The following is a 24476-nucleotide window of genomic DNA, read 5'->3' as shown; positions in this document are numbered from 1 at the left end:
TTTTTATTAAACTTTTTTTTTTAGTTCACTTTTCTGGTTAATTTTTCTTATATTAGACTTAGACTCAGACTTAGACAAACTTTAATGATCCACAAGGGAAATTATTCCACACAGTAGCTCAGTTACAATGATGGAAAGTGTAAGGATGGAAAGGACAATGCAGGTATAAATAGACTAAATATAGCGATATAATATATATTATATAATATATATATATACGTAATATTTACATAATATATGTAAAGTATATTATAAATACTGATATATTATATTATGTCTATAGCATACATACGATACATAACAATTACCATGTACAATATTACAGTATATGTGACAGCTGCAGCATAAAATAGAGAGTAAATCCAGCAGAAAATAGACATTAAAAACAAAAAGAAGTAGCTAACTGTCAGGTAATAGACAGATTAAAATTAGTTCAAGCAGAAAGACGCACAAAAAATGTGTGTGTGTGTGTGTGTGTTTGTGTGATTTTTATTCCAGTTGTATTAGTACTGTTTATATCCATGAGCACATTTTATTCTCACTTATGTGTTTTTTTTTCTCTATTGTTAAAATGCTCTTGTGCTTCAAAGTTTGTTAGGTGAGGGAATATTCAGAATAGTGATGTCACTGTCAAAACATGGGGATATGGCACCACCTTGTGGAATGTTTACAATAAAAACGCAAAAACAACAAAATGCTGGCCAATATTTCAGAATAAAGTAATATAATGGTGTAAAATTTGTGTAAATTTAGATTATTCTGATCCACATATTATTGTATAGCTGCTATTGTTTCCTTGATTAAAAAAAAAAAAGAACTAATAATGAAGGGATCTTTCAAAAGATCTGGCTCCCTTCAGAGAGCCATAACTCCCATCTGTAGTGACGTCATCACAGGAGGGCGTCTATAGAGACTGCTCACTGCTGGTCCAGAAAGATACAGTATATACTGCAGACACAACAAATCCATGCTCCTGTCATTACAACTTTAAAAACATGAAATAAATGCCATTAAGTTGCACTTTATTTATTGTGCTGCTACAGTTATCCTCTCTAAATACATGCCAGTTAACATACACTCCTTTGTCAGGACTTTACAAATAATTTACAGGGAAAAAGGCAAAGTGAAGACACTGGCCCGCCATGACACGCAACTGTGGCAGGAAGACTGGGTGGAAACGGTACGGACGGCAAGACGCACAGCAACACAAAAATGATACAAAACCAAAAACACACAAACCGAATTGTAGAAACGGGGAAATGTTGCAAATACAAAATCTTACAATGATAAGATACAAGGATAGGGATGTGAATCGTACAACAACCCAAGATTTGATTCAGATTTTTGGGTTGAAGAGTTTCGATTCAACATGATTCTTGATTCAAACCGATTCTTGCGTTGTATTATTTGGATGCTGACTTATGATGTATATGTGCAGTGAGTAATAAGGGAAATGGCCTAAACAATTATTTTTGATAGTTGATACTTAAAGAAACCTACATAGGGGCGGTATAGCTCGGTTGGTATAGCGGCCGTGCCAGCAACTCGAGGGTTCCGGGTTCGATCCCAGCTTCCGCCATCTTAGTTACTGCCGTTGTGTCCCCACCTGCTCCCAGTGCCACCCACACTGGTTTAAATGTAACTTAGATATTGGGTTTAACTATGTAAAAGCACTTTGAGTCACTAGAGAAAAGCGCTACATAAATATAATTCACATATATGTTTGTATAAATATGTATACAAAACATATGTATACATACAGTCGTGGTCAAAAAACACTAATGTCATGGCTGTCTTGAGTTTCCAATCATTTCTACAACTCTTATTTTTTTGTGATAGAGTGATTGGAGCACATACTTGTTGTTGTTATGGATTTATTATGGGTCTACTGAAAATGTGACCAAATCTGCTGGGTCAAAAGTATGCATACAGCAATGTTAATGTTTGGTTACGACTACTCAGTGGCCTAGTGGTTAGAGTGTCCGCCCTGAGATCGGTAGGTTGTGAGTTCAAACCCCGGCCGAGTCATACCAAAGACTATAAAAATGGGACCCATTACCTCCCTGCTTGGCACTCAGCATCAAGGGTTGGAATTGGGGGTTAAATCACCAAAAATGATTCCAGGGCGCGGGCACCGCTGCTGCCCACTGCTCCCCTCACCTCCCAGGGGGTGATCATGGGGATGGGTCAAATGCAGAGGACAAATTTCACCACACCTAGTGTGTGTGTGAGACAATCATTGGTACTTTAACTTTACTTTAATTTTACATGTCCCTTGGCAAGTTTCACTGCAATAAGGCGCTTTTGGTAGCCATCCGCAAGTGTCTGGTTGAATTTTTGACCACTCCTCTTGACAAAATTGGTGCAGTTCAGCTAAATTTGTTGGTTTTCTGACATGGACTTGTTTCTTCAGCATTGTCCACACGTTTAAGTCAGGACTTTGGGAAGGCCATTCTAAAACCTTAATTCTAGCCTGATTTAGTCATTCCTTTACCACTTTTGACGTGGGTTTGGGGTCATTGTCCTGTTGGAACACCCAACTGTGCCCAAGACCCAACCTCCGGGCTGATGATTTTAGGTTGTCCTGAAGAATTTGGAGGTAATCCTCCTTTTTCATTGTCCCATTTACTCTCTGTAAAGCACCAGTTCCATTGGCAGCAAAACAGGCCCAGAGCATAATACTACCACCACCATGTTCGATGGCAGGAATGGTGTTCCTGGGATTAAAGGCCTCAACTTTTCTCCTCCAAACATATTGCTGGGTATTGTGGCCAAACAGCTACATTTTTGTTTCATCTGACCACAGAACTTTCCTCCAGAAGGTCTTATCTTTGTCCATGTGATGTCAGATGAAACAAAAGTTGAGCTGTTTGGCCACAACGCCCATAATATAATCATGGCTGTGAAAATGACAAGTTCACTCAAGTGATTAAACACAAAATATATTGCATTAATCGGGTATGGTTGCAGGTGAGTCCTTTAATTCCAGGAACACCATGCTTACCGTCAAGCATGGTGGTGGTAGTATTATGCTCTGGGCCTGTTTTGGAGCCAATGGAACTGGTGCTTTACAGAGAGTAAATTGGACAATGAAAAAGGAGGACTACCTCCAAATTCTTCAGGACAACCTAAAATCATCAGCCCGGAGGTTGGGTCTTGGGCACAGTTGGGTGTTCCAACAGGACAATGACCCCAAACACACGTCAAAAGTGGTAAAGGAATGGCTAAATCAGGCTAGAATTAAGGTTTTAGGATGGCCTTCAGAAAACCAACAAATTTAGCTGAACTGCACCAATTTTGTCAAGAGGAGTGGTCAAAAATTCAAGCAGAAGCTTGTGGATGGCTACCAAAAGCGCCTTATTGCAGTGAAACTTGCCAAGGGACATGTAACCAAATATTAACATTGCTGTATGTATACTTTTGACCCAGCAGATTTGGTCACATTTTCAGTAGACCCATAATGAATTCATAAAAGAACCAAACTTCATGAATGTTTTTTGTGACCAACAATGTGCTCCAATCACTTTATCACAAAAAAAAAAAAGAGTTATTGGAAACTCAAGACAGCCATGACATTATGTACTTTACAAGTGTATGTAAACTTTTGACCAATACTGTACAGATATAGTGTATATACTATGTATGCACACATTTTTTTTTGCATTAACTTTTAAAACTGTAATTTAAAAAGTTGTTGTTTAGAAAACAATACATATATATATGTCTATATGTATGTATATATGTGTGTATAAATACTGTATATATACACATATACAGTACATACATATATATGTGTGTGTGTGTGTGTGTGTGTGTGTGTGTGTGTGTGTGTGTGTGTGTGTGTGTGTATATGTATGTGTGTATATATATACTGTATATATACATATAGTATACATGTGTGTGTATATATATACATATATGTGTGTATATGTATATATATGTATGTATGTATGTATATATACAGTATATGTGTGTATATATATGTATGTATATGTACAGAATATGTGTATAAACATATGTATGTATGTATGTATATATATATATATATATATATATATATATATATATATATATATATATATATATATATATATATATATATATATATATATATATATATATATATATATATATATATATATATATATATATATATATATATATATATATTAGGACTGTGAATCTTTGGGCACCATTCAATTCAATTATTGGGGGTAATGATTCGATTCAGAATCGATTCTCAATTGAAAGCGATTATTGATTTAAAATCAATACTTTTTTAATAACTGGCTGCCAGTTCTATGATTAACTACATTCCTCTGTAACATAGATAAACAGCTCTGATCAATTATAAACAAACCCCTTGTGTGTTTGGTTGTGGATCACTTCTATGTTTGCTGCAATTGTCCATTTCAGTCACTGTCAAACAGATGAAAATGGACTTTTAAAACACATCTTCCTTGGTTCTGACTGGATATTTACAAAGAAAAGGCACTTTTTCCGAAAAAAAAAAAAAAAGTTTTACATTCTAACCAGTCAGTCAGTTAGTAAAGAAAGATTTTAAATTGAGTATGTCTAACCTAGCAGGCTACTTTGGCCCAAAAAGCTGTGTAGGACACAAAGACTACTTAGGAAGATGTGATGTTTTTACGTTTGTTGTATGTTGCAGAGGAGATACTAACAAATTGTGCTTTCGAGAGGCAAACAGTCTGTGCGCAAGATAACGCGTCCTGTTGGCCAGTCCAAAAAAGTCAAAGGTCACACGGGACGCTCAGCAATGAAGAGCACCACGGAAGTTAGATTTTTTTTAGGATCTGGCGGATGATGCCTCAGTCCGGTCTGAAGGGTCGACGACCTCGATGGGGTCAAACTGAGGGAAGACCACGAAACACAGCCTCTGGCCCACGGAGGTCGCCGTCTCTGCGAACAGCGGTAGCAATAAGGAGGACGTTGCCATGGCGATGCGGCAGGACTCACCGATGAAGGTGTCGACACACTTTGGTTTCCTCCTCCAGTGGACGCCCAGGAAGTAGACGGGCACGCCGGTGAGCATGATGACCAGACCCACGCCGCACACCAGCGGCTCCGAGTACAGACTGAAACCCAGCAGCAGCGCCCAGAACATCAGGTAGCACACGGGCACCAGCAGCCTGACCTGCAGCGCGGCAGAGGAGTGATGGGACTGCGGGGTCCCAAGTGGAAGATGGGTGGAGGCGCCCCGTACTCTACCTTGATAGGTCGGTACAGGGCGGGCTTCCTCCAGCGGTAGAAGAGCAGGCCGGCGATGGTGACGCCGTACGACAGGTAGTTGATGAAGGACACGTAGTTGATGAGGTTGTGCGTCTCGCCGATGCAGAGGATCACCATGGTGGCCGTGCACTGCAACACACACTCGTTTAGTGTCGTTAAAAGGTCCCCTGGGGCGAGCATGAAGTGCCAGGGGGGCCGCGAGAGGCAGGCGGTGGCGGTTTTAGTTATGGGCCGCGTTCTCTAGGGAGCGTCACAATGGTGAGGGGGGAAAAAGTTTCGGCCAGCACTCATTTGATCGTATAGTATACAGTGGAACCTCGATTTACAAACCCCTCTATTTGCAAAATTTCTGATTAACAAACCCCTCTATTGGCAAACTTTTCGATTAAAAAAAACCCCTCTATTTGCAAATGCTGTGGTTTACAAAGCCCTCTATTTGCAAATACGGTGGTTTACAAACCCCTCTATTTGCAAACTTTCCGGTTCACAAACCCCTCTATCTGCAAACGTTTCGGTTTACAACCCCCTTTATTTGCAGACTTTCCGGTTTACAAACCCCTCTATTTTCGAACTTTTCGGTTTACAAACCTCTCTATTTGCAGACTTTGTGATTAACAGACCCCTCTATTGTCAAACTTTTTGTTTACGAACTCCTCTATTTGCAAGCTTTTCGGTTTTTACAAAGCCCTCTGTTTGCTACCTTTTTGGTTTACAAACCCCTCCATTTGAAAACTTTTTGGTTTACACACCCTCTATCTGCAAACTTTCCGGTTTACTAACCTCTCTATTTGCAGACTTTGTGATTAACAGACCCCTCTACTTACAAACTTTTCGGTTTACAAACCCCTCTATTTGCAAACTTTCTGGTTTACGAACCCCTCTATTTTCAAACTTTTGTTTAAGAACCCCTCTATTTGCAAACTTTCCGGTTTACACACCCCTTCATGTGCAAACTTTTCGGTTTACAAACCCCTCTATTTGCAAACTTTTAGGTTTACAAACCCCTCTATTTGCAAACGTTTGCACTAAAGTGGCCCTAGTGTGTGAATGTGAGTGTGAATGTTGTCTATCTGTGTTGGGCCTGTGATGAGGTGGCGACTTGTCCATAGTGTACCCCGCCATCCGCCCAAATGCCGCTGAAATAAGCTCCAGCACCCTGCGCGACCCCGAGAGGGACATGCGGTAGAAAATGGATGGATGGAAACCCCTCTATTTGCAAACTTTTCGGTTTACAAACCCGTCTATTTGCAAACTTTTAGGTTTAAAACCCCCTCTATTTGCAAACGTTTACACTGAAGTGGCCCTAGTGTGTGAATGTGAGTGTGAATGTTGTCTATCTATCTGTGTTGGCCCTGTGATGAGGTGGCGACTTGTTCAGGGTGTACCCCGCCTTCTGCCCAAATGCAGCTGAAATAGGCTCCAGCACCCCGCGTGACCCCGAGAGGGACAAGCGGTAGAAAACGGATGGATTGAAACCCCTCTATTTCCAAACTTTTTAGTTTACAAACCCCTCTATTTGCAAACTTTTCGGTTTACAAACCCCTCTATTTGCGCCTCGGAAGTGACATCCCATGCAACAAAGGCATCGAAATGTGGCACCGTTTGATTTTACGTGAATGAATGCCCGTTAGTGCAGACGGAATTTGGTTTGTGCCTATAAAAGTACCAAATTCGGTACACATCCCTACTCTCAAGTCAAGCACAGCAGAGGACAGGAAGTGAATTGTGTGATGGCAGCAAGCTTGAACGTACGCAGACCAGCAGGGCAGGGATGGGCGTGCACTTCTTGACGTGGATCATGGCCAGGAGGCTTGGAAGGTGACCCTCCCTGGCGCCGGAGAAGCACAACCTGTATACGGCAGAGAGGTCATCAGCGGACACGCGACCAAGAAACGGCGGGAATAGGTCGTGCTCACCTGGAGGAGGTGAACAGGTAGCCGTTGATACCGCCAAAGGTTGACAAAGCAACGGAGATGGGCATGATGACGGAGAACATTCCCAGGAGCTTCTCTCCGAATGTCTAAACGGCAAAGAGTCTGTGACTTATCCGCCGATTCTTGTCGCCAAGGTGCTGAGAACACTCACCACAGCCACAGCGTTGGAGGAGAGCAGCTCCTCTGGGGACATGGACGAGAAGTAGGCCAGGTTGGTCAGCGTGTACACCAACGTCACCAGAGGGATGGAGATGTAGATGGCGCGAGGTAGATTCCTAAAGCAAGTGGGGTATAAGGGATAAAAGTTGACTTTGGATGATGGAAGGACGGAAGAGTCGAGGCAGAGCTGAAGATGTTTGGGAGAGACGAGGACGGACAGGATTAGAGACCGGCAGATTGAGGAACATGTGGGAGACGAGGTGTCTGGGGAGGTACCAGTCTGGAAGAGGCGCTAGTTGTCCCAAGTCGTGAACCAGGGTGGATCACTCTTCTATGCATCAGTTGGTGAAGTCTCGTCGTTGATGATTGTCTACGTGCAAAGAGATCCCCCTACCACCCTCTGCAGTCTATGTCTGCTGTTTTTGGAGCTTTTCCAGATGAGGGTTCAGATTAGGGGACATCGTTGTGGTTTGTAAGCCCTTTGATGCACTTGTGATCAATCAATCAATCAATCAATCAAAGTGTATTTATATAGCCCTAAATCACAAGTGTCTCAAAGGGCTTTACAAGCCACAGCGACATCCTCGGCTCAGATTCCACATCAGGGCAAGGAAAAACTCAACCCAATGGGCTACAATGAGAAACCTTGGAGGGTACCGCAGATGTGGGGACCCCCCCTGGGCGACCGGTGTAATGGACGTCGAGTGGATCTAGTTAATAGTGTGAGATTCCAGTCCATCGTGGGGCCAGCAGGAGATAATCTTTAGTGGAGACAGGTCAGCAGCGCAGAGACGTCCCCAACTGATGCACAGATGAGTGGTCCACCCTAGGTTCCGACTTTGAACAACTACCGATTCATCTGTGGTCACCTAATCAAAACAGAAAAGAGACGGCAGATCAACTGGTCTAAAAGGGGGGTCTATTTAAAGGCTAGAGTATACAAATTAGTTTTAAGATGGGACTTAAATGCTTCTACTGAGGTAGCATCTCTAACTATTAACGAGAGGGCATTCCAGAGTACTGGAGCCCGAATAGAAAACGCTCTATAGCCCGCAGACATTTTTGGGGCTCTGGGAATCACTAATAAGCCGGAGTTCTTTGAACGCAGATTTCTTGCCGGGACATATGGTACAATACAGTCAGCAAGATAGGATGGATCAAGGGCTACATTGCGATTGATTGATTGTGAAGGTTCGGTCAGGGGAGAAGGACGCATGCTGGACATGGAGCAAGGAGGAGCAAAGAAGAGGTTTCTAGAAGGGGTTGGCGGGGACATGCCGAAGAAAGGGGTGACACAGGAAGAGGCAAAGGACAGAGCAAGAAGGAAAGCAGCGGAAGAAGAAGAACGATGGAGTAGTTGTTGGTCACCTTCTGGGGTCCACCACCTCTTCCGTCACGTAGTTGAGGAAGTTCCAGCCGCTGAAAGCGAAGGAAGCCTGCAGGAAGGCCAGAGCCATCTGACCCACGGAGGGGGTCCTGTCCAGGGAGAAGATCACCTGAGGGCTCAGCGCCTCAAAGTTTCCTATCATTTTGGAGAAGAAGAAGAGGGCAAGGTGAGCACTCCCCGTTTCACCGCCAGGAGGAGGAGGAGGGCGTTTTACCATTGAAGATCTGGACCAGGCCCACCACGATGATGAGGCCCAGAGCCATCAGCTTGCCCACGGTGAAGATGTCCTGGATCCTGGTGGCCATGCGCACACTGGAGCAGTTCACCCACGTCAGCAGCACTGTTAGCATCATTACATCATCATTTATATCATCATTAGCGTCGCCAGCTACCAGGCCAACCTCTCCATCCCACCATCCTCTCCTTTCCTTTATCTTTCCCCCCCCCCTATCCTTCCACGCTGGTGTCGTTGGGGAGTGGGTTGCCATGGTTTCAGGAATGCGGGCTAGTTTTGGGCTCATCCATCAGTGTCATGTGCTCTCATGGTGGCCTGGCTCTCCAGCACAAAGACCACTTGTCAAGCGCACTAAACAAATTGTTTCCGTTGCGAAGGGGAAAACAAAACGTGACGACGCCAAACCCCCCCTCCCCCCTCCCACCCCCTTCCTCCCTCTCCAGCTTGACACACACACACACACACACACACACACACACACACACACACACACACACACACACACACACACACACACACACACACACACACACCACAGAGAAGGCCAAGCTCACCTTTCAGCTTTCAATGCCAAAAACAAACGTGAGCTACAGTGATGGAAGTAGAACTTGGCACAGTTTCATGAATTCATGTAATTTTCCACCACAAGGGGGCGATGTTGGTGTCAGATCAATATCTGGTCATGATCAGACCCCAACTTGAAAGCCTCACATCAGTTTGGAAGGAGATCCGATCATCTAAAGTGAAGTAATGACTGTTTAATAGTTTATGGCGAGAAGCAGTTTCCGCCGCCAGGCATCGCAATTACGAATGGGTGCCAGTAAGTACCTGACCCATCCTGATCTTCAGGGTTGCATCATCATCCTTTGTACCAATTCTGATCCAGATCTGAGTTTGTGGAGCCAAGTTATGAATATTGAAAGTTTTGTGGCAAGCCATCAAATCAAAGTTTGGCACCATGCCACGCCCACATCATGCCCAATGTGTTCGTAATTTATCATCACAGATCAGTTTAGTATCTGTCTCTAATCATCTAAAGCAATGGCGTCCAAACTTTTTAACATGGGGCCGGGTGCTGAAAGCCGACTGCATGTAAAGTAACGATATATATATATATATATATATATATATATATATATATATATATATATATATATATATATATATATATATATATATGTATATATATATATATATATATAATGTATGTATGTATGTATGTATGTATGTATTTATATATATATATATATGTATGTATGTATGTAGTATGTATATATATATATATATATATATATATATATATATATATATATATATATATATATATATATATATATGTATGTATGTATGTATGTATATATGTATATATGTATATATATATGTGTATATATGTATGTGTGTGTATATATACGTATAAATTATTACTTTTTAATGCGAAATGGTGACATTTGTCATATGAAATTCTGACTTTTATCGCAATATTTCCAAGTTTTTTGTTGTTCTTGTAAAATAGTGACACTTTTTGGGCAAAATTATGATGAAGTAAAATTCCGATTATTATTATAATTTGTCAAAGTTGTTCAAGTTTTCTTATAAAATTGCCACTTTTGTCGACTAAAATCACGACTAAAATTGCGATACCAACTTGTATCATAAAATTGCACAAATGTTCAGTTTTTCTTGTAAAATTTGGACTTGCGTTGAGTAAAATGACGACTTTTATTACAACTTTTATTTTTCTTGTGAAATGGTGACCTTTTTCTTGTGAAATTCCAACTCATTTTTCACAACAAGTTTTTTATATTTGCATAGTATGTATATATTATTAATGTTGCAAATACACATTTTTATATATCTAGAAAGGGTGGTCCTAAAGAGGTAGGCATTTTTCGGAGGTGTCTCAAGAAGGCAACAAATACAAGAATGTGTGTGTGTGTGTGTGTGTGTGTGTGTGTGTGTCATCACTCACGGAGGCAGGTGGCCGACAGCATGCGCGTGGCCACATATGGTGGCGCGCACTCGGGGAAGACGGGCTGCAGCACATAGTTGGAGAAGGTGAGAGCGATGACTGCCAGCGTGGTGGGATACATGATGAGCACGGCGCTCCACAGCAGCAGGAACCTGCCACACATGCACAGTGTCTCTCAGTAGCAACACCAGAATGTGGTCACATCATTAGGCACATCTTCCAATGCCATCCCTTGAAAGAAACTCTGAAAATAATTGCGTAATATATGTGTGTGTATGTATATATATATATATATATATATATATATATATATATATATATATATATATATATATATATATATATATATATAGCCCAGACTTTCCTCTCCCCAGCCACTTCGTCCAGCTCCTCCTGGGGGCTCCCGAGGTGTTCCCAGGCAAGACAGGAGACATAGTCTCCCCATGTGTCCTGGTTCTTCCATGTGGCCTACTACCGGTCGGACACGCCCTAAACACCTCCAGAGGGAGGCGTCCGGGTGGCGTCCTAACCAGAAGCCCGAACCACCTCATCTGGCTCCTCTTGATGTGGAGGAGCAGCGGCTTTACTTTGAGCTCCCCCCGGATGGCAGAGCTTCTCACCCTATCTCTAAGGGAGAGCCCCGCCACCCGGCGGAGGAAACTCATTTCGGCCGCCTGTCCCCGTGATCTTGTCCTTTCGGTCATAACCCAAAGATCATGACCATAGGTGAGGATGGGAACGTAGATTAACCGGTAAATTGAAAGCTTTGCCTTTTGGCTCAGCGCCTTTTTCACCGCGACGGATCGATATAGTGTCCGCATCAGTGCAGACGCTGCACCGATCCACCTGTCGATCTCATGATCCACTCTTTCCTCACTCGTGAACAAGACTCCGAGGTACTTGAACTCTTCCACTTGGGGCAAGATCTTCTCCCCAACTCGGAGACAGCACTCCACCCTTTTTCGGGCGAGAACCATGAACTCGGGCTTGGAGGTGCTGATTTTCATGTCGTTCTTTTTACACTCTGCTGCGAGCCGATCCAGTGAGACCTCAAGATCTTGGCCAAATGAAGCCATCAGGACCACATCATCTGCAAAAAGCAGAGACCTAATCTTACAGCCACCAAACCGGATCCCCTCCACTCCCTGACTGCGCCTAAAAAGTCTGTCCATAAAAGTTATGAACAGAATCGGTGACAAAGGGCAGCCCTGGCAGAGTCCAACTCCCAGTGGAAACGGGTCCCACCACTTATCTGGCACCGATCATACAGGGAGCGGACCCCATACTCTCTGAGTACTCCCAACAGGACTTCCTGGGGAACACGGTTGAATGCCTTCTCCAAGTCCACGAACCATATGTAAACTGTTTGTCCACACAATGTTGCAGAGTCTTGTCAACCAAGACAACCCCACAGCAACCCAGGCCTTAAGGAACTCGGGGCGGATATCGCTCACCTCCAGGGGCCCTGCCCCCGAGGAGTTTTTTAGCTCCCTTGGCAACTTCATCCCCAGAAATGGGAGAGCCCTCCACATATTCCCCAGGCACTGCTTCCTCATTTGAAGACGTGTAGGGGGGATTGAGGAGGTCTTTGAAGTATTCCTTCCACCGATCCAAACCATCCTTAGTCGAGGTCAGCAGCACACCCTCTGCACCATACACAGTCTTGATAGTGCACTGCTTCCCGCTCTTTAGGCAATGGATGGTGGTCCAGAATCGCTTCGAAACCGTCCGGAAGTCGTTTTCCATGGCTTCTCCAAACTCTTCCCATGCACACCACTTGGCTTGCCAGTATATGTTCGCTGCCTACGGGGTCGCATGAGCCGAAAGGGCCCGATCGGACTCCTTCTTCAGCTTGACGGCATCCCTATCTCACCAGCGGTTTTTGGGAGTACCGCCACAACAGGCACCAACCTCCTTCAACCAGAGCTCCGATTGGCCGCCTCAACATTAGAGGTATGGAACATGGTCCACTCAGACTCAATGTCCAGCGCCTCCCTCGTGACATGTTCAATGTTCTTTATGGTGTTCGTTATGAATAATCTGTGACAAGCACAAAAGTCTAACAAAAACACCACTCGGGTTCATATCCGGGCGGCCGTTCCTTAGAATCATGCCTCTCCAGGTTTCACTGTCGTTACCAATGTGAGCGTTGAAGTTCCCCAGCAGAACAAGGGAATCACCTAAGAAAACACTCTCCGGTATTCCCTCAAGGGAACCCAAAAAGTACTGTTTGGTGCAACAGGCGCAAACAACAGTCAGGACCTGTTCCTCCACCCGGAGGCGGAGGGAAGCTACCCTCTCGTCTACTGGGTTGAACTCCAACGTACAGGCTCTGAGCCGTGGGGCAACAAGTATTGCCACCCCAGCCCGCCGCCTCCAGCAACGCCAGAGTGGAAGAGAGTCCAGCCCCTCTTGAGAGGACTGGTTCCAGAGCCCTTGAAGTGAGTCCGATTGGATCCAGCCAGAATTTCTCCACCTCGCGCACCAGCTTAGGCTCCTTCCCCCCCAGCGAGGTGACGTTCCACGTCCCAAGAGCCAGCGAGGATTGGACCGCCAAGGGCCCTGCCTTTGGCTTCCGCTCCCAGCTTACATTGCACCCAACCTCTATGCCCCCTCCTATGAGTGGTGAGCCATTTGGAGGGAGGACCTAAGTTGCCTCTTCGGGCTGTGATCGGCCCGGGCCCCATGGGGACAGGTTAGGCCACCAGGTGCTGGCCTTTGAGCCCCACCTCCGGGCCTAGCTCCAGAGGGGGATCCCAGTGACCTATGTCCGGGCAAGGGAAATCTATGAGTTCTTGTTTTTTCTTTTTCAGATATCTTGGAGCTGCTCACTTAGGACCTGTTTGTCTTGGGAGACCCTACCAGGGGGCATAAAATCCCCCAGACAACATAGCTCCTAGGATCATTGGGACACGCAAACTCATCTACCACGATAAGGTGGCATCTCAGAGATATATATACTGTGTATATATACATATATAACTTTTTTAAAATAATTTTTGTTTTAATTTCACATCCATTTTTTCTTGAAAAAATATTTTTTGGGGTTGCAAATACATTTTTTGGTTTAACTACATAAAAGGACACAAATTTCTGGCAATACATATCCCGCCTTTGTCTTGGTTTGAGCACATAAACTGTGCCCCACGTAACACACAAGCACACACATCAGTTACAGTATGTTTGTTGTTAGCTCACAATAGTGATTGGGCAAAGTTAGCCACCAACATTACAGTTGCAAAAAACACTACGGTTGAAAAAAGAACACTGGGATTAATCTTTCAACAGTAAGTAAGATATATATATATATATATATATATATATATATATATATATATATATATATATATATATATATATATATATATATATATATATATATATATATATATATATATATATATATATATATATATATATATATATATATGCATATATATATATATATGCATATATATATATATATATATATATATATATATATATATATATATATATATATATATGCATATATATATATATATATATATATATATATATATATATATATATATATATATATATATATATATATATATATATATATATATATATATATATATATATATATATATATATATATATATATATATATATATATATATATATATATATATATATGTGTGTGTTTTTAAAATAAAATAAAATATTATGTATTGGTAACACATATTTTTTCGTTGACAATAAAGTAAACTGAATGAAAACCGATAAATAAGCAAGTTATAATTTATTTTCATGGTATAACGCATTGTATTGCCCTGCCATAAAGGGGCTGTTTGCAACTTTTACGCAGATGCGTATAGGTTGCCAAATTTCCGATGTATTTTGAGAATTATATCCCAACCTTTTAAGGCTTTTAGTACACAATGATGTAAACTGGGTCTTATGTAACACATGAACATTAGCTTTGTGTGCTGTTTGCTAATAATAGCGATTTGGCTAGCTAACAACAATTGTTAGTTGCTTTTCTCGGACTGCTCTTTGGGCACTTAACAATTCGATTCCGATCCCTGGGGTGATGATTCGATTCAGAATCGATACTCGATTCAACACAATTCTCAATTCAAAATTATTCTGGCAATGTATTATTTGGTATCATAATTATAATGAAACTTTTTCAAAACAGGTTACAGGTCATAAAATCTCCTTCTACTTGCATGGAGATGACCTAAGAACGTTGTCAGAATAATTGTATGTATGATGACGTTTGCGCGTGACGTCAATGGTTGAAGCGGAAGTATTGGTACACCATTGTATCCCAATACAAACAGCTCTGTTTTCATCGCAAAATTCCACAGTATTCTGGACATCTGTGTTGGTGAATCTTTTGCAATTTGTTTAATGAACAATGGAGACTGCAAAGAAGAAAGCTGTAGGTGGGATCGGTGTTTTAGCGGCTGGCTGTAGCAACAAAGCCAAGAGGACTTTGAGTTGGATAGCAGACGCGCTATCCGACGCTAGCCGCCGACCGCATCGATGATCGGGTGAAGTCCTTCGTCGCGCCGTCGATCGCTGGAACGCAGGTGAGCACGGGTGTTGATGAGCAGATGAGGGCTGGCATAGGTGGAGAGCTAATGTTTTTAGCATAGCTCTGTCGAGGTCCCGTTTCTAAGTTAGCTTCAATGGCGTCGTTAGCAATAGCATTGCTAGGCTTCGCCAGGTGGTACAGCATTAACCGTGTGGTATCAGGTCCAGAGTTTGGTAGTATTGTTGATCTTCTGTCTGTCCTTCCAGTCAGGGGCTTATTTCTTTTGTTTCTATCTGCATTTAAGCCCGATGCTATCACGTTAGCTCCGTAGCTAAAGTGCTTCGCCAATGTATTGTCATGGAGATAAAAGTCACTATGAATGTCCATTTCGCGTTCTCGACTCTCATTTTCAAGAGGATATAGTATCCGAAGTGGTTTAAAATACAAATCCGTGATCCACAATAGAAAAAGGAGAAAGTGTGGAATCCAATGAGCCCTTGTACCTAAGTTACGATCAGAGCGAAAAAAGATACGTCCTGCATTGCACTCTAGTCCTTCACTCTCACGTTCCTCATCCACAAATCTTTCATCCTCGCTCTAATTAATGGGGTAATCGTCGCTTTCTCGGTCCGAATCGCTCTCGCTGCTGGTGTAAACAATGGGGAAATGTGAGGAGCCCTTCAAGCTGCGACGTCACGCTACTTCCGGTACAGGCAAGGCTTTTTTTTATCAGCGACCAAAAGTTGCGAACTTTATCGTCGATGTTCTCTACTAAATTCTTTCAGCAAAAATATGGCAATATCGCGAAATGATCAAGTATGACACATAGAATGGATCTGCTATCCCCGTTTAAATAAGAACATTTAATTTCAGTAGGCCTTTAATGTCCCATAGTTGCTTTGTGGTGACACTTATTAAATAGGTGTACATTACGGTTACACCCAGACTAGAAGGTGCCATGTCTCTGTGAGATGTGGGGAGAGACCCCCAAAGGGGCCCGGAGCCATATTGAGGTATTCAGGATCCTAACTCAGGCCGGCATTGATGTCAGAAGTAGGTAACTTGTGCCTCGACCCGGTAACCCTAATTTTATCGCTGGCAGGACATATAGGGAAGCCATGGTCACGAGCCAGACAAGTACAGTAGGCGAGAATTCTAAGACTAAGAAGTTGACGCAACTAAGGGGTGGGCAGCAATGGGGCTCTAAAGATGGGTGTTGGGTCACACACAAGGTTCTCCCTACAGCTATTCATACTGTAGGACCTGTTGTTTTGCTCGCTCGTCAATCAAGTAAGTATTGTTCAACGGTCATCACCGGCATCTTCCTTGATCCCTTCACACACCCAGGCCGGAAGACCAGAGACACAACAGACCTTTAAGTAAACCGTAACAATAACCTCCTGACTCACCCCATGAGACCGCCGAATATTTCCGTGACGTAGGCGTAGTCGCCGCCCGACTTGGGGATGGTGACGCCCAGTTCGGCGTAACATAAGGAGCCCAGGAAGGCAATGCATCCTCCCAGCAGCCAGACGAGGAGCGCCAGGCCCACCGAGCCCGAATGCTCCAGGACACCTTTGGGAGAGATGAAGATGCCCGAGCCGATGATGTTTCCTGAGGAGGAGGAAGAGGAAGGATCACTGTCTAAAAGTTCTCTTGATTTTCAGTCATTGGACATATCAGCTGCTGGAATGCCCCCTAACCACAACACACACACACACACACACACACACAAAGACCCCCATGTGAGCGAGTGAGTTATAGCGCCTGGCCACTCCCACCTGCCGCCGCCACCAGTAAACGCTAACATACGACCAGTTCAGTCGCGGAGCGGCAGGCAGCCAAGTGGCACAGACAGCCGTTACGTAAGCGGACATCCGTGGGCCGCTCTGGACAGCCGGGACATGACCCCCTAACCTCGCTTGTAGCAGCACGTGACAAAAAAAAGAGTCTGGAAGCAGGAAAGAATAGAACGATATCAATATTGTCAAAATTGATATCAGTTGTCTCGTGGCAGATTAAAATGAAGAAATTGACAGGAAAAGTCACTTCTACAGTATGGACCACAACGTGGACCACCTTACCCTTTAGAGCACAGCTGTAACTTCATGGCACTAAACCTGCAAAACAAATGTTCTTCTCAGGTTTCTCTATGTTTGCATATTCACACTTTGCACTATGTTCTTACACTTTATCAAACATTTGTTACATATTCCTTATTTTTTCACTTTCATTTTAAGAGCTTATTGTCAAGTATTCAATGTGAATTTACTATTTTGTTTACATTGTTTTGAGTGTTTCCATGCTTATGTTGACATTTCCTTTCCTTTCTTGGTAGATGAAAAGATTATAATGAGTACAACAGGAAGACACGTATATGCAATACAGAACACAGTAGGAGCGGGAAGAACTGTAAGGGGGAGCACAATCACATCACGCATTCAATTAGGACATTCAAAAAACATGGACAGAGGGAAATTACTCTCCAAGGGCTAGTAAGCAGCAACCAGAACATTTTACTGAAATTTCTAGAAGAGACAGGTTTATGGAATATAATTTAGTATAAAAAGGTACAGTATATATGTGCTGTGTGTATGTGAGGGAGTGAGGAGGGAGGGAACTGTGGTTCACACTCCAATACAGTAGGTGGTAGTTATGCACTTTTAATGTTGAGTGCCCCACCATAATAATAATAATAAGAAGAAGAAAGGATAATCAGAGGAAAGTTAGATTTCAAATAAAAAAAGTTTACATTTTATATATTTTTTTCCTTGTCCTTATTTTCCATAGGTCGTAAAAATATCAATAATTATCGATATCGACCGACATAAAACACATTTCAGCCTTTTCGCCCTGCCTTAGTTGAAAGTCCGTAAGGCCGAGTGATTGAAGTTCAAAGGTCAAATGTACTATAGATCAGGGTTTCTTACCTATAGGGCCGGGGTTTATTGTTAAGCCGTGAGCGCCCTCTAGAGGGCCACCAAAAAGTATCTGTTTCTCAGTTGTAATACACTTTTCCTCCACTTGTAGCAATAATGACAATAACGTACAAACAGAAGAAGTCTGGAGCTAAAGTCATGGCGAAGTTTCTTAAGCGCAAAAATTACGACTAACGTGGTGAAGCTGTATTTTCATTTACACTTTAACTTTAGTTACAGCTTGTGTAATATCATCATTAATAATTTAATTTTTTTTTTTTAGCACAATATAATTGTATTTTTTGGCAGGTATTTATTAATCCCTTCTTATGCAGTATATTTGGTTAGTACCTTTTATCTAATCAGCCTGACCTAAGCCTCAGGTTTATGTGTTGGATAAATAATAATCTTTCATAATATTTGAGCGGACCCCAGGCCTCTCTATAGTAAAAAAGTTGGGCCCGGAGGTCAAAAAGGTAAAGAACCCCTGCTCTAGATGTATGTCTACATGTATGTTATCATAACCAGGCTATAAACCCCACTTTAGTACATTATTAAGAATCATAACTGTTACCAATGACACGGAAAATAAAAATAAACTTTTTTTTCATGGCGGCTGGTTGTGTCTTGAATATATTTCTAAGAACGTATTAGTGCATATTTTTGGCTTAATCCTGTTAACAGAATTAAAAAATACACCCCGGCCTCCATTGTTAGATTAAATCTACATTCAATGTGTTGTTCGTCACCTATGATGATGGTGCACGCGCTCAGTAGCCCAATCTCCTTCTTCAGGGTCACCCGGTCCGGGACCTTGGTCTTCCCCTCATGGCACGGCCTGGAACACGTCTGACCGTCCATGTCCGCCTTCCCGGGGTCCGCACAGTCCCAGTCCTCTTCCCCAGTACTCCCAGTGCTCTCCCCTCTCCGCATTCATGCACTCTCAATGGGCTGCGCTTGCGCAACAACCTGCGGCTGTCCAGGCTTGAATGTTAAATAGGCGCGAGTCACCGTGAGGCGTTCAGGAACACCCCGGGGAGAGGAGATTTTAACACGTTAGACCAGGGGTGTCCAAACTTTTGCACTGAAAAAAAAGCATGCGGGTGCCTTTTTGATGTTTTCCATTTTTAAAAACAGTATAATAGATAGATTTTGTTTAACCACCAGTTTGTTTAACCAAACTCTCCTTAAGTTTGGTCCCGGGTCTCAGTCATAAAAATTTTAAAAATAAGTCATATATTAAGTTTTTTCCTTCTAGATCAACTTACTGTCGATATAAAGTAAAAAAAAAAAAAATATATATATACAAAACCCAAAACCAGTGAAGTTGGCACATTGTCTAATTCGTAAATAAAAACAGAATACAATGATTTGCAAAACCTTTTCAACTTATATTCAATTGAATAAACTGCAAATACAAGATATTTAATGTTCGAACTGAGAAACTAAATTTTTTTTTTGCAAATAATCATTAACTTAAAAAGTTGTCACAGGGGAATTTTTACTGCTGTGTTACATGGCCTTTCCTTTTAACAACACTCCGTAAACCTTTGGGAACTGACGAGACCAATTTTTTTAGGCTTGTCATGTGGAATTCTTTCCCATTCTTGCTTGATGTACAGCTTAAGTTGTTCAACAGTCCGGGGTCTCCGTTGTCCTATTGTACGCTTTATATTGCGCCACACATTTTCAATGGAAGACAGGTCTGGACTACAGGCAGGCCAGTCTAGTACCCACATTCTTTTACTACGAAGCCACGCTGTTGTAACACGTGGCTTGGCATTGTCTTGCTGTAATAAGCAGGGGCGTCCATGATAACGTTGCTTGGATGGCAACATATGTTGCTCCAAACCTGTATGTACCTTTCAGCATTAATGGTGCCTTCACAGATGTGTAAGTTACCCATGTCTTGGGCACTAATACACCCCCATACCATCACAGATGCTGGCTTTTCAACTTTGCGCCTATAACAATCCGGATGGTTTTTTTCCTCTTTGTTCCAGAGGACACAACATCCACAGTTTCCAAAAACAATTTGAAATGTGGACTCGTCAGACCGTAAAAACACTTTTGCACTTTGCATTAGTCCATCTTAGATGAGCTCGAGCCCAGCAAAGCCAGCGGCGTTTCTGGGTGTTGTTGATAAATGGCTTTCGCTTTGCATAGTAGAGTTTTAACTTGCACTTACAAATGTAGCGACCAACTGTAGTTACTGACAGTGGTTTTCTGAAGTGTTCCTGAGCACATGTGGTGATATCCTTTACACACTGATGTCGCTTTTTGATGCAGTACCGCCTGAGGAATCGAAGGTCACAGGCTTAGCCGCTTACGTGCAGTGATTTCTCCAGATTCTCTGAACCTTTTGATGATATTACGGGCCGTAGATGGCGAAATCCCTAAATTCCTTGCAATAGCTGGTTGAAAAATGTTGTTCTTAAACTGTTGGACAGTTTGCTCACGCATTTGTTCACAAAGTGGTGACCCTCGCCCCATTCTTGTTTGTGAATGACTGAGCATTTCATGGAAGCTGCTTTTATACCCAATCATGGCACCCACCTGTTCCCAATTAGTCTGTTCACCTGTGGGATGTTCCAAATAAGTGTTTGATGAGCATTCCTCAACTTTCTCAGTCTTTTTTGCCACTTGTGCCAGCTTTTTTGAAACATGATGCAGGCATCAAATTCCAAATAAGCTAATATTTGCAAAAAATAACAACGTTTTCTGGTTCGAACCTTAAGTATCTTGTCTTTGCAGTCTATTCGATTGAATATAGGTTGAAAAGGATTAGCAAATCATTGTATTCTGTTTTTATTTACGTTTTACACAACATGCCCACTTCACTGGTTTTGGAGTTTGTATATAAGGCAAAAACACAAAATATGCAACATTTGCCCCCCCAAAATTTAAAAGTGAATATTTAATGTAAAGTGATTGAACGCTGAAATAGTCAATACTTCATAACAACATTGATTTTGATTCATTATTATTTTTGGAGCAATGACAGTTTTTTTTATTTTTAAATCCTACTAAAATTCTCAGATTGAAAAGTGTTTAAAAAGTCATATATTATTTTTTTTATTGTTTTACTTTCAAAGCCTGAATCTCTTCAAGAATTACCAGATATAGCCGTCGATTATAAGTTTACATTTTTTTATAATTTTTTTGTTTCATGCCTTCTTTTGTCACAGAAAATGTTTTTTTTTTAATGGCAAACACAAAATATGTAATATTTATTCGAAAAAACCATTTCAAAGTTAAGTATTTTATGTGAAGTGATAGGTCTATAACTCATAACATTGATTTTGATTCATTATTCATTTTTGAGCGAAGAAGAAAGACACCCTGTGTGGCAGCTTTGTGTTATAAGAGTCAATATTATAACTTTTCTCATTTTCTCATCTCATAAATTTCACATGTATGCTCTTTTTTCCCACTTTAAAAAAAAAAAGTTTTTACTTGTAATAATATTTGTAGAATGTGCTACGGGCCACCGTTTGGACACCTGTGCATGAGGCAATAAAAAAACAAAAAACATCAGTTGTGTCCAGAAGAAATGTAACATGCAAACATGTCAAGAGGTCGGGGAACAAAAAAACGGGAAACTATAGACCATTTAAATATGTAAAAAAATAAATAAATAAATCTAAATATACTCAGACAATCCAAGTCCAGTTTTTATTTTGAAGTTAAAACTGTGATTACAATGTGCATTTATTTGCTTTTGATAATCACTTGCGTACATTCAAAAGTTTGATGACTGACATATATGAAAGATAGCAATATAGAAATAATTATTAATATTATTTTGTTGCAAGCTACATTTTTATTACAGTGAATAATAAATATAATAAAGTGAAACCAAATGCTTTATTGGATTAAATATTTTAATTTAATAATAAAAATTGGAAAAAAAAGTCCTTGGATTAAAGTCTTTATTAGAGGATTTCATTTTTTTTATTATTGTATTTTTGTTTATGTATTTTCTATTATTTATTTGTATTGTCTCTTACTTTACTTTCTTTGACATTTTTTGTTTGTACGAGGATGTTAATTTCTCATCCTGGTGGATATTTAAAAATATTGAAAGCATTGGAAGTGGCCTAATTTTGTTATATATTGTGAATTAATATATATTTTTGTATATGTTAAATTGTTCAATGAAAACAACTTGAACATAACGGCACCGGATGGTGTTGTACTCCGGTCCTTCAGGGGGCGACAAGGCGTGCGCGGTCTTCATCTGACTAATTGAAAGCTAAACGAAGAAGAGGTGGCGCTTCAAAACAAAACATTTGGCGTTTTACGACTCGACTCTAACTCAAAAAATGGCCTTTCTCTCATCGCAGTATCGCAACAAATCGGTATTTGTTTGGTCGTAACGGGATCCTGGCACGGTTGGACAACGTCATGGAGGCCAAAAAAGCGACTTTGAGTGTTCCTGTTTACGGACATGTCATTGCCAGCGAGAAATGGAGAGACTCGTCCCTCATTCAAAACTTGAAAGGTAAACAAAGTGACGGATTATACCTATGTGTTCTCTAAATGTCATTTTTGTTGTGTGCAGCTCGTTTGTTTACTTAAAGATTATATTTTTTTATGATCCCCGAGGAAGAGGAAAGCACTTTGTGTACCCCCCCACTCTCCGTCACGACTATAAATACTATCATTTATCTATAAAATTGTCATAAGTACACCTCTGCATAACATTGTTTCCTTAGCATTTAATAAAACAAAAAATAAAGAGACATAGACTAGTTTAAAAAAATAATAATTTTATTAACATAGTGTTTATCAATCAATCAATGTTTATTTATATAGCCCTAAATCACAAGTGTCTCACAGGGCTGCACAAGCCACAACGACATCCTCGGTTCAGAGCCCACATTAGGGCAAGAAATAACTCACAACCCAGTGGGACGTCGATGTGAATGACTAGGAGAAACCTTGGAGAGGACCGCGGATGTGGGTGACCCCCCCACCCCTCTAGGGGAGACCGGATGCAATGGATGTCGAGTGGGTCTAGTATAATATTGTGAAAGTCCAGTCCATAGTGGATCTAACATAATAGTGAAAATCCAGTCCATAGTGGGGCCAGCAGGAGACCATCCCGAGCGGAGACAGGTCAGCAGCGCAGAGATGTCCCCAACCGATGGACAGGCGAGCGGTCCACCCCGGGTCCCGACTCTGGACAGCCAGCACTTCATCCATGGCCACCAGACCTGTCCCCCCCCCCCCCCCTCCACAAGGGAGAGAGGGGCAGAAGAGAAAAGAAAAGAAACGGCAGATCAACTGGTCTAAAAAGGGGGTCTATTTAAAGGCTACATTATACAAATGAGTTTTAAGATGGGACTTAAATGCTTCTACTATTAGCTTTTAGTTTAGTCTGTAACAGACAATTTAAAGTGCATCAATTTGCCTGGACATTAAACAAATATTGAATCCTGATTTAACTTTAAACAGTTTATTGGCCAACTTGAACCATTTGATACTCCATCCATCCATTTTCTACTGCTTGTCCTTAAAAAATAAAGTAAATACTCCCAATAAATAATAATACATTGGAATTGATCAGCAAGATTAACTCAGGAGCACAACACATTTGAACCTGGAAAATAAAAAATGAATAAAACAATTTGTGCAGATTTTTATTTTAGTAATCAAAAAATGAGGAAGTCAGGATTAACGGCTACTTTTAACACGTTTTATAGTGCACAGCTTTTCAAAGTGAGCTTTGAAGAACGATTGATTGATTGAAACTTTTATTAGTAGATTGCGCAGTACAATTCCGTACAATTGACCACTAAATGGTAACACCCGAATAAGTTTTTCAACTTGTTTAAGTCGGGGTCCACGTTAATCAATTCATGGTACAAATATATACTATCAGCATAATACAGTCATCACACAAGTTAATCATCAGATTATATACCGTATTTTTTGGAGTATAAGTCGCCCCGGAGTATAAGTCGCACCGGCCGTAAATGCTTAATAAAGAAGGAAAAAAACATATATACTGTAAGTCGCACTGGAGTATAAGTTGCATTTTTGGGGGAAATTTATTTGATAAAACCCAACACCAAGAATAGACATTTGAAAGGCAATTTAAAATAAATAAAG

General features: G+C 41.4%; 2 protein-coding genes across 3 annotated transcripts in view; one reads left to right on the top strand and one right to left on the bottom strand.

Annotated features, from left to right (window-relative positions):
- The window catches only part of faap24 (FA core complex associated protein 24), a 46728-nt gene that overhangs the window by 16950 nt on the left and 5302 nt on the right, over window positions 1–24476 (top strand). Inside the window, exons 1-2 of one of the 2 annotated variants that reach the window (XM_062063296.1) lie at window positions 22545–22629; window positions 22706–22863. In XM_062063296.1, the coding sequence (XP_061919280.1) occupies window positions 22767–22863 (97 nt within the window). In that variant the 5' untranslated portion in view covers window positions 22545–22629; window positions 22706–22766. Of the gene's footprint in view, window positions 1–22544; window positions 22630–22705; window positions 22864–24476 lie in introns of those variants that run through there. The other variant, XM_062063298.1, reaches the window with a different exon arrangement.
- slc7a10b (solute carrier family 7 member 10b) lies at window positions 4194–19275 on the bottom strand. Its single transcript, XM_062064256.1, has 11 exons — window positions 19109–19275; window positions 16851–17055; window positions 10935–11086; window positions 8945–9070; window positions 8712–8865; window positions 7336–7459; window positions 7167–7270; window positions 7003–7099; window positions 5230–5379; window positions 4978–5155; window positions 4194–4920 (listed from the first exon to the last, which is right to left on the bottom strand). The coding sequence occupies exons 1-11, from the start codon at window positions 19218–19220 to the stop codon at window positions 4808–4810; spliced, it is 1515 nt and encodes a 504-aa protein (XP_061920240.1). The 5' UTR covers window positions 19221–19275; the 3' UTR covers window positions 4194–4807.

This window comes from Entelurus aequoreus, linkage group LG11 (genome assembly GCF_033978785.1).
Source record: "Entelurus aequoreus isolate RoL-2023_Sb linkage group LG11, RoL_Eaeq_v1.1, whole genome shotgun sequence".
Taxonomy (NCBI): Eukaryota; Metazoa; Chordata; class Actinopteri; order Syngnathiformes; family Syngnathidae; genus Entelurus; species Entelurus aequoreus.
The sequence above is the reverse complement of the archived record's forward strand: the minus strand, read 5'-3'. Positions and strand labels throughout refer to the sequence as shown.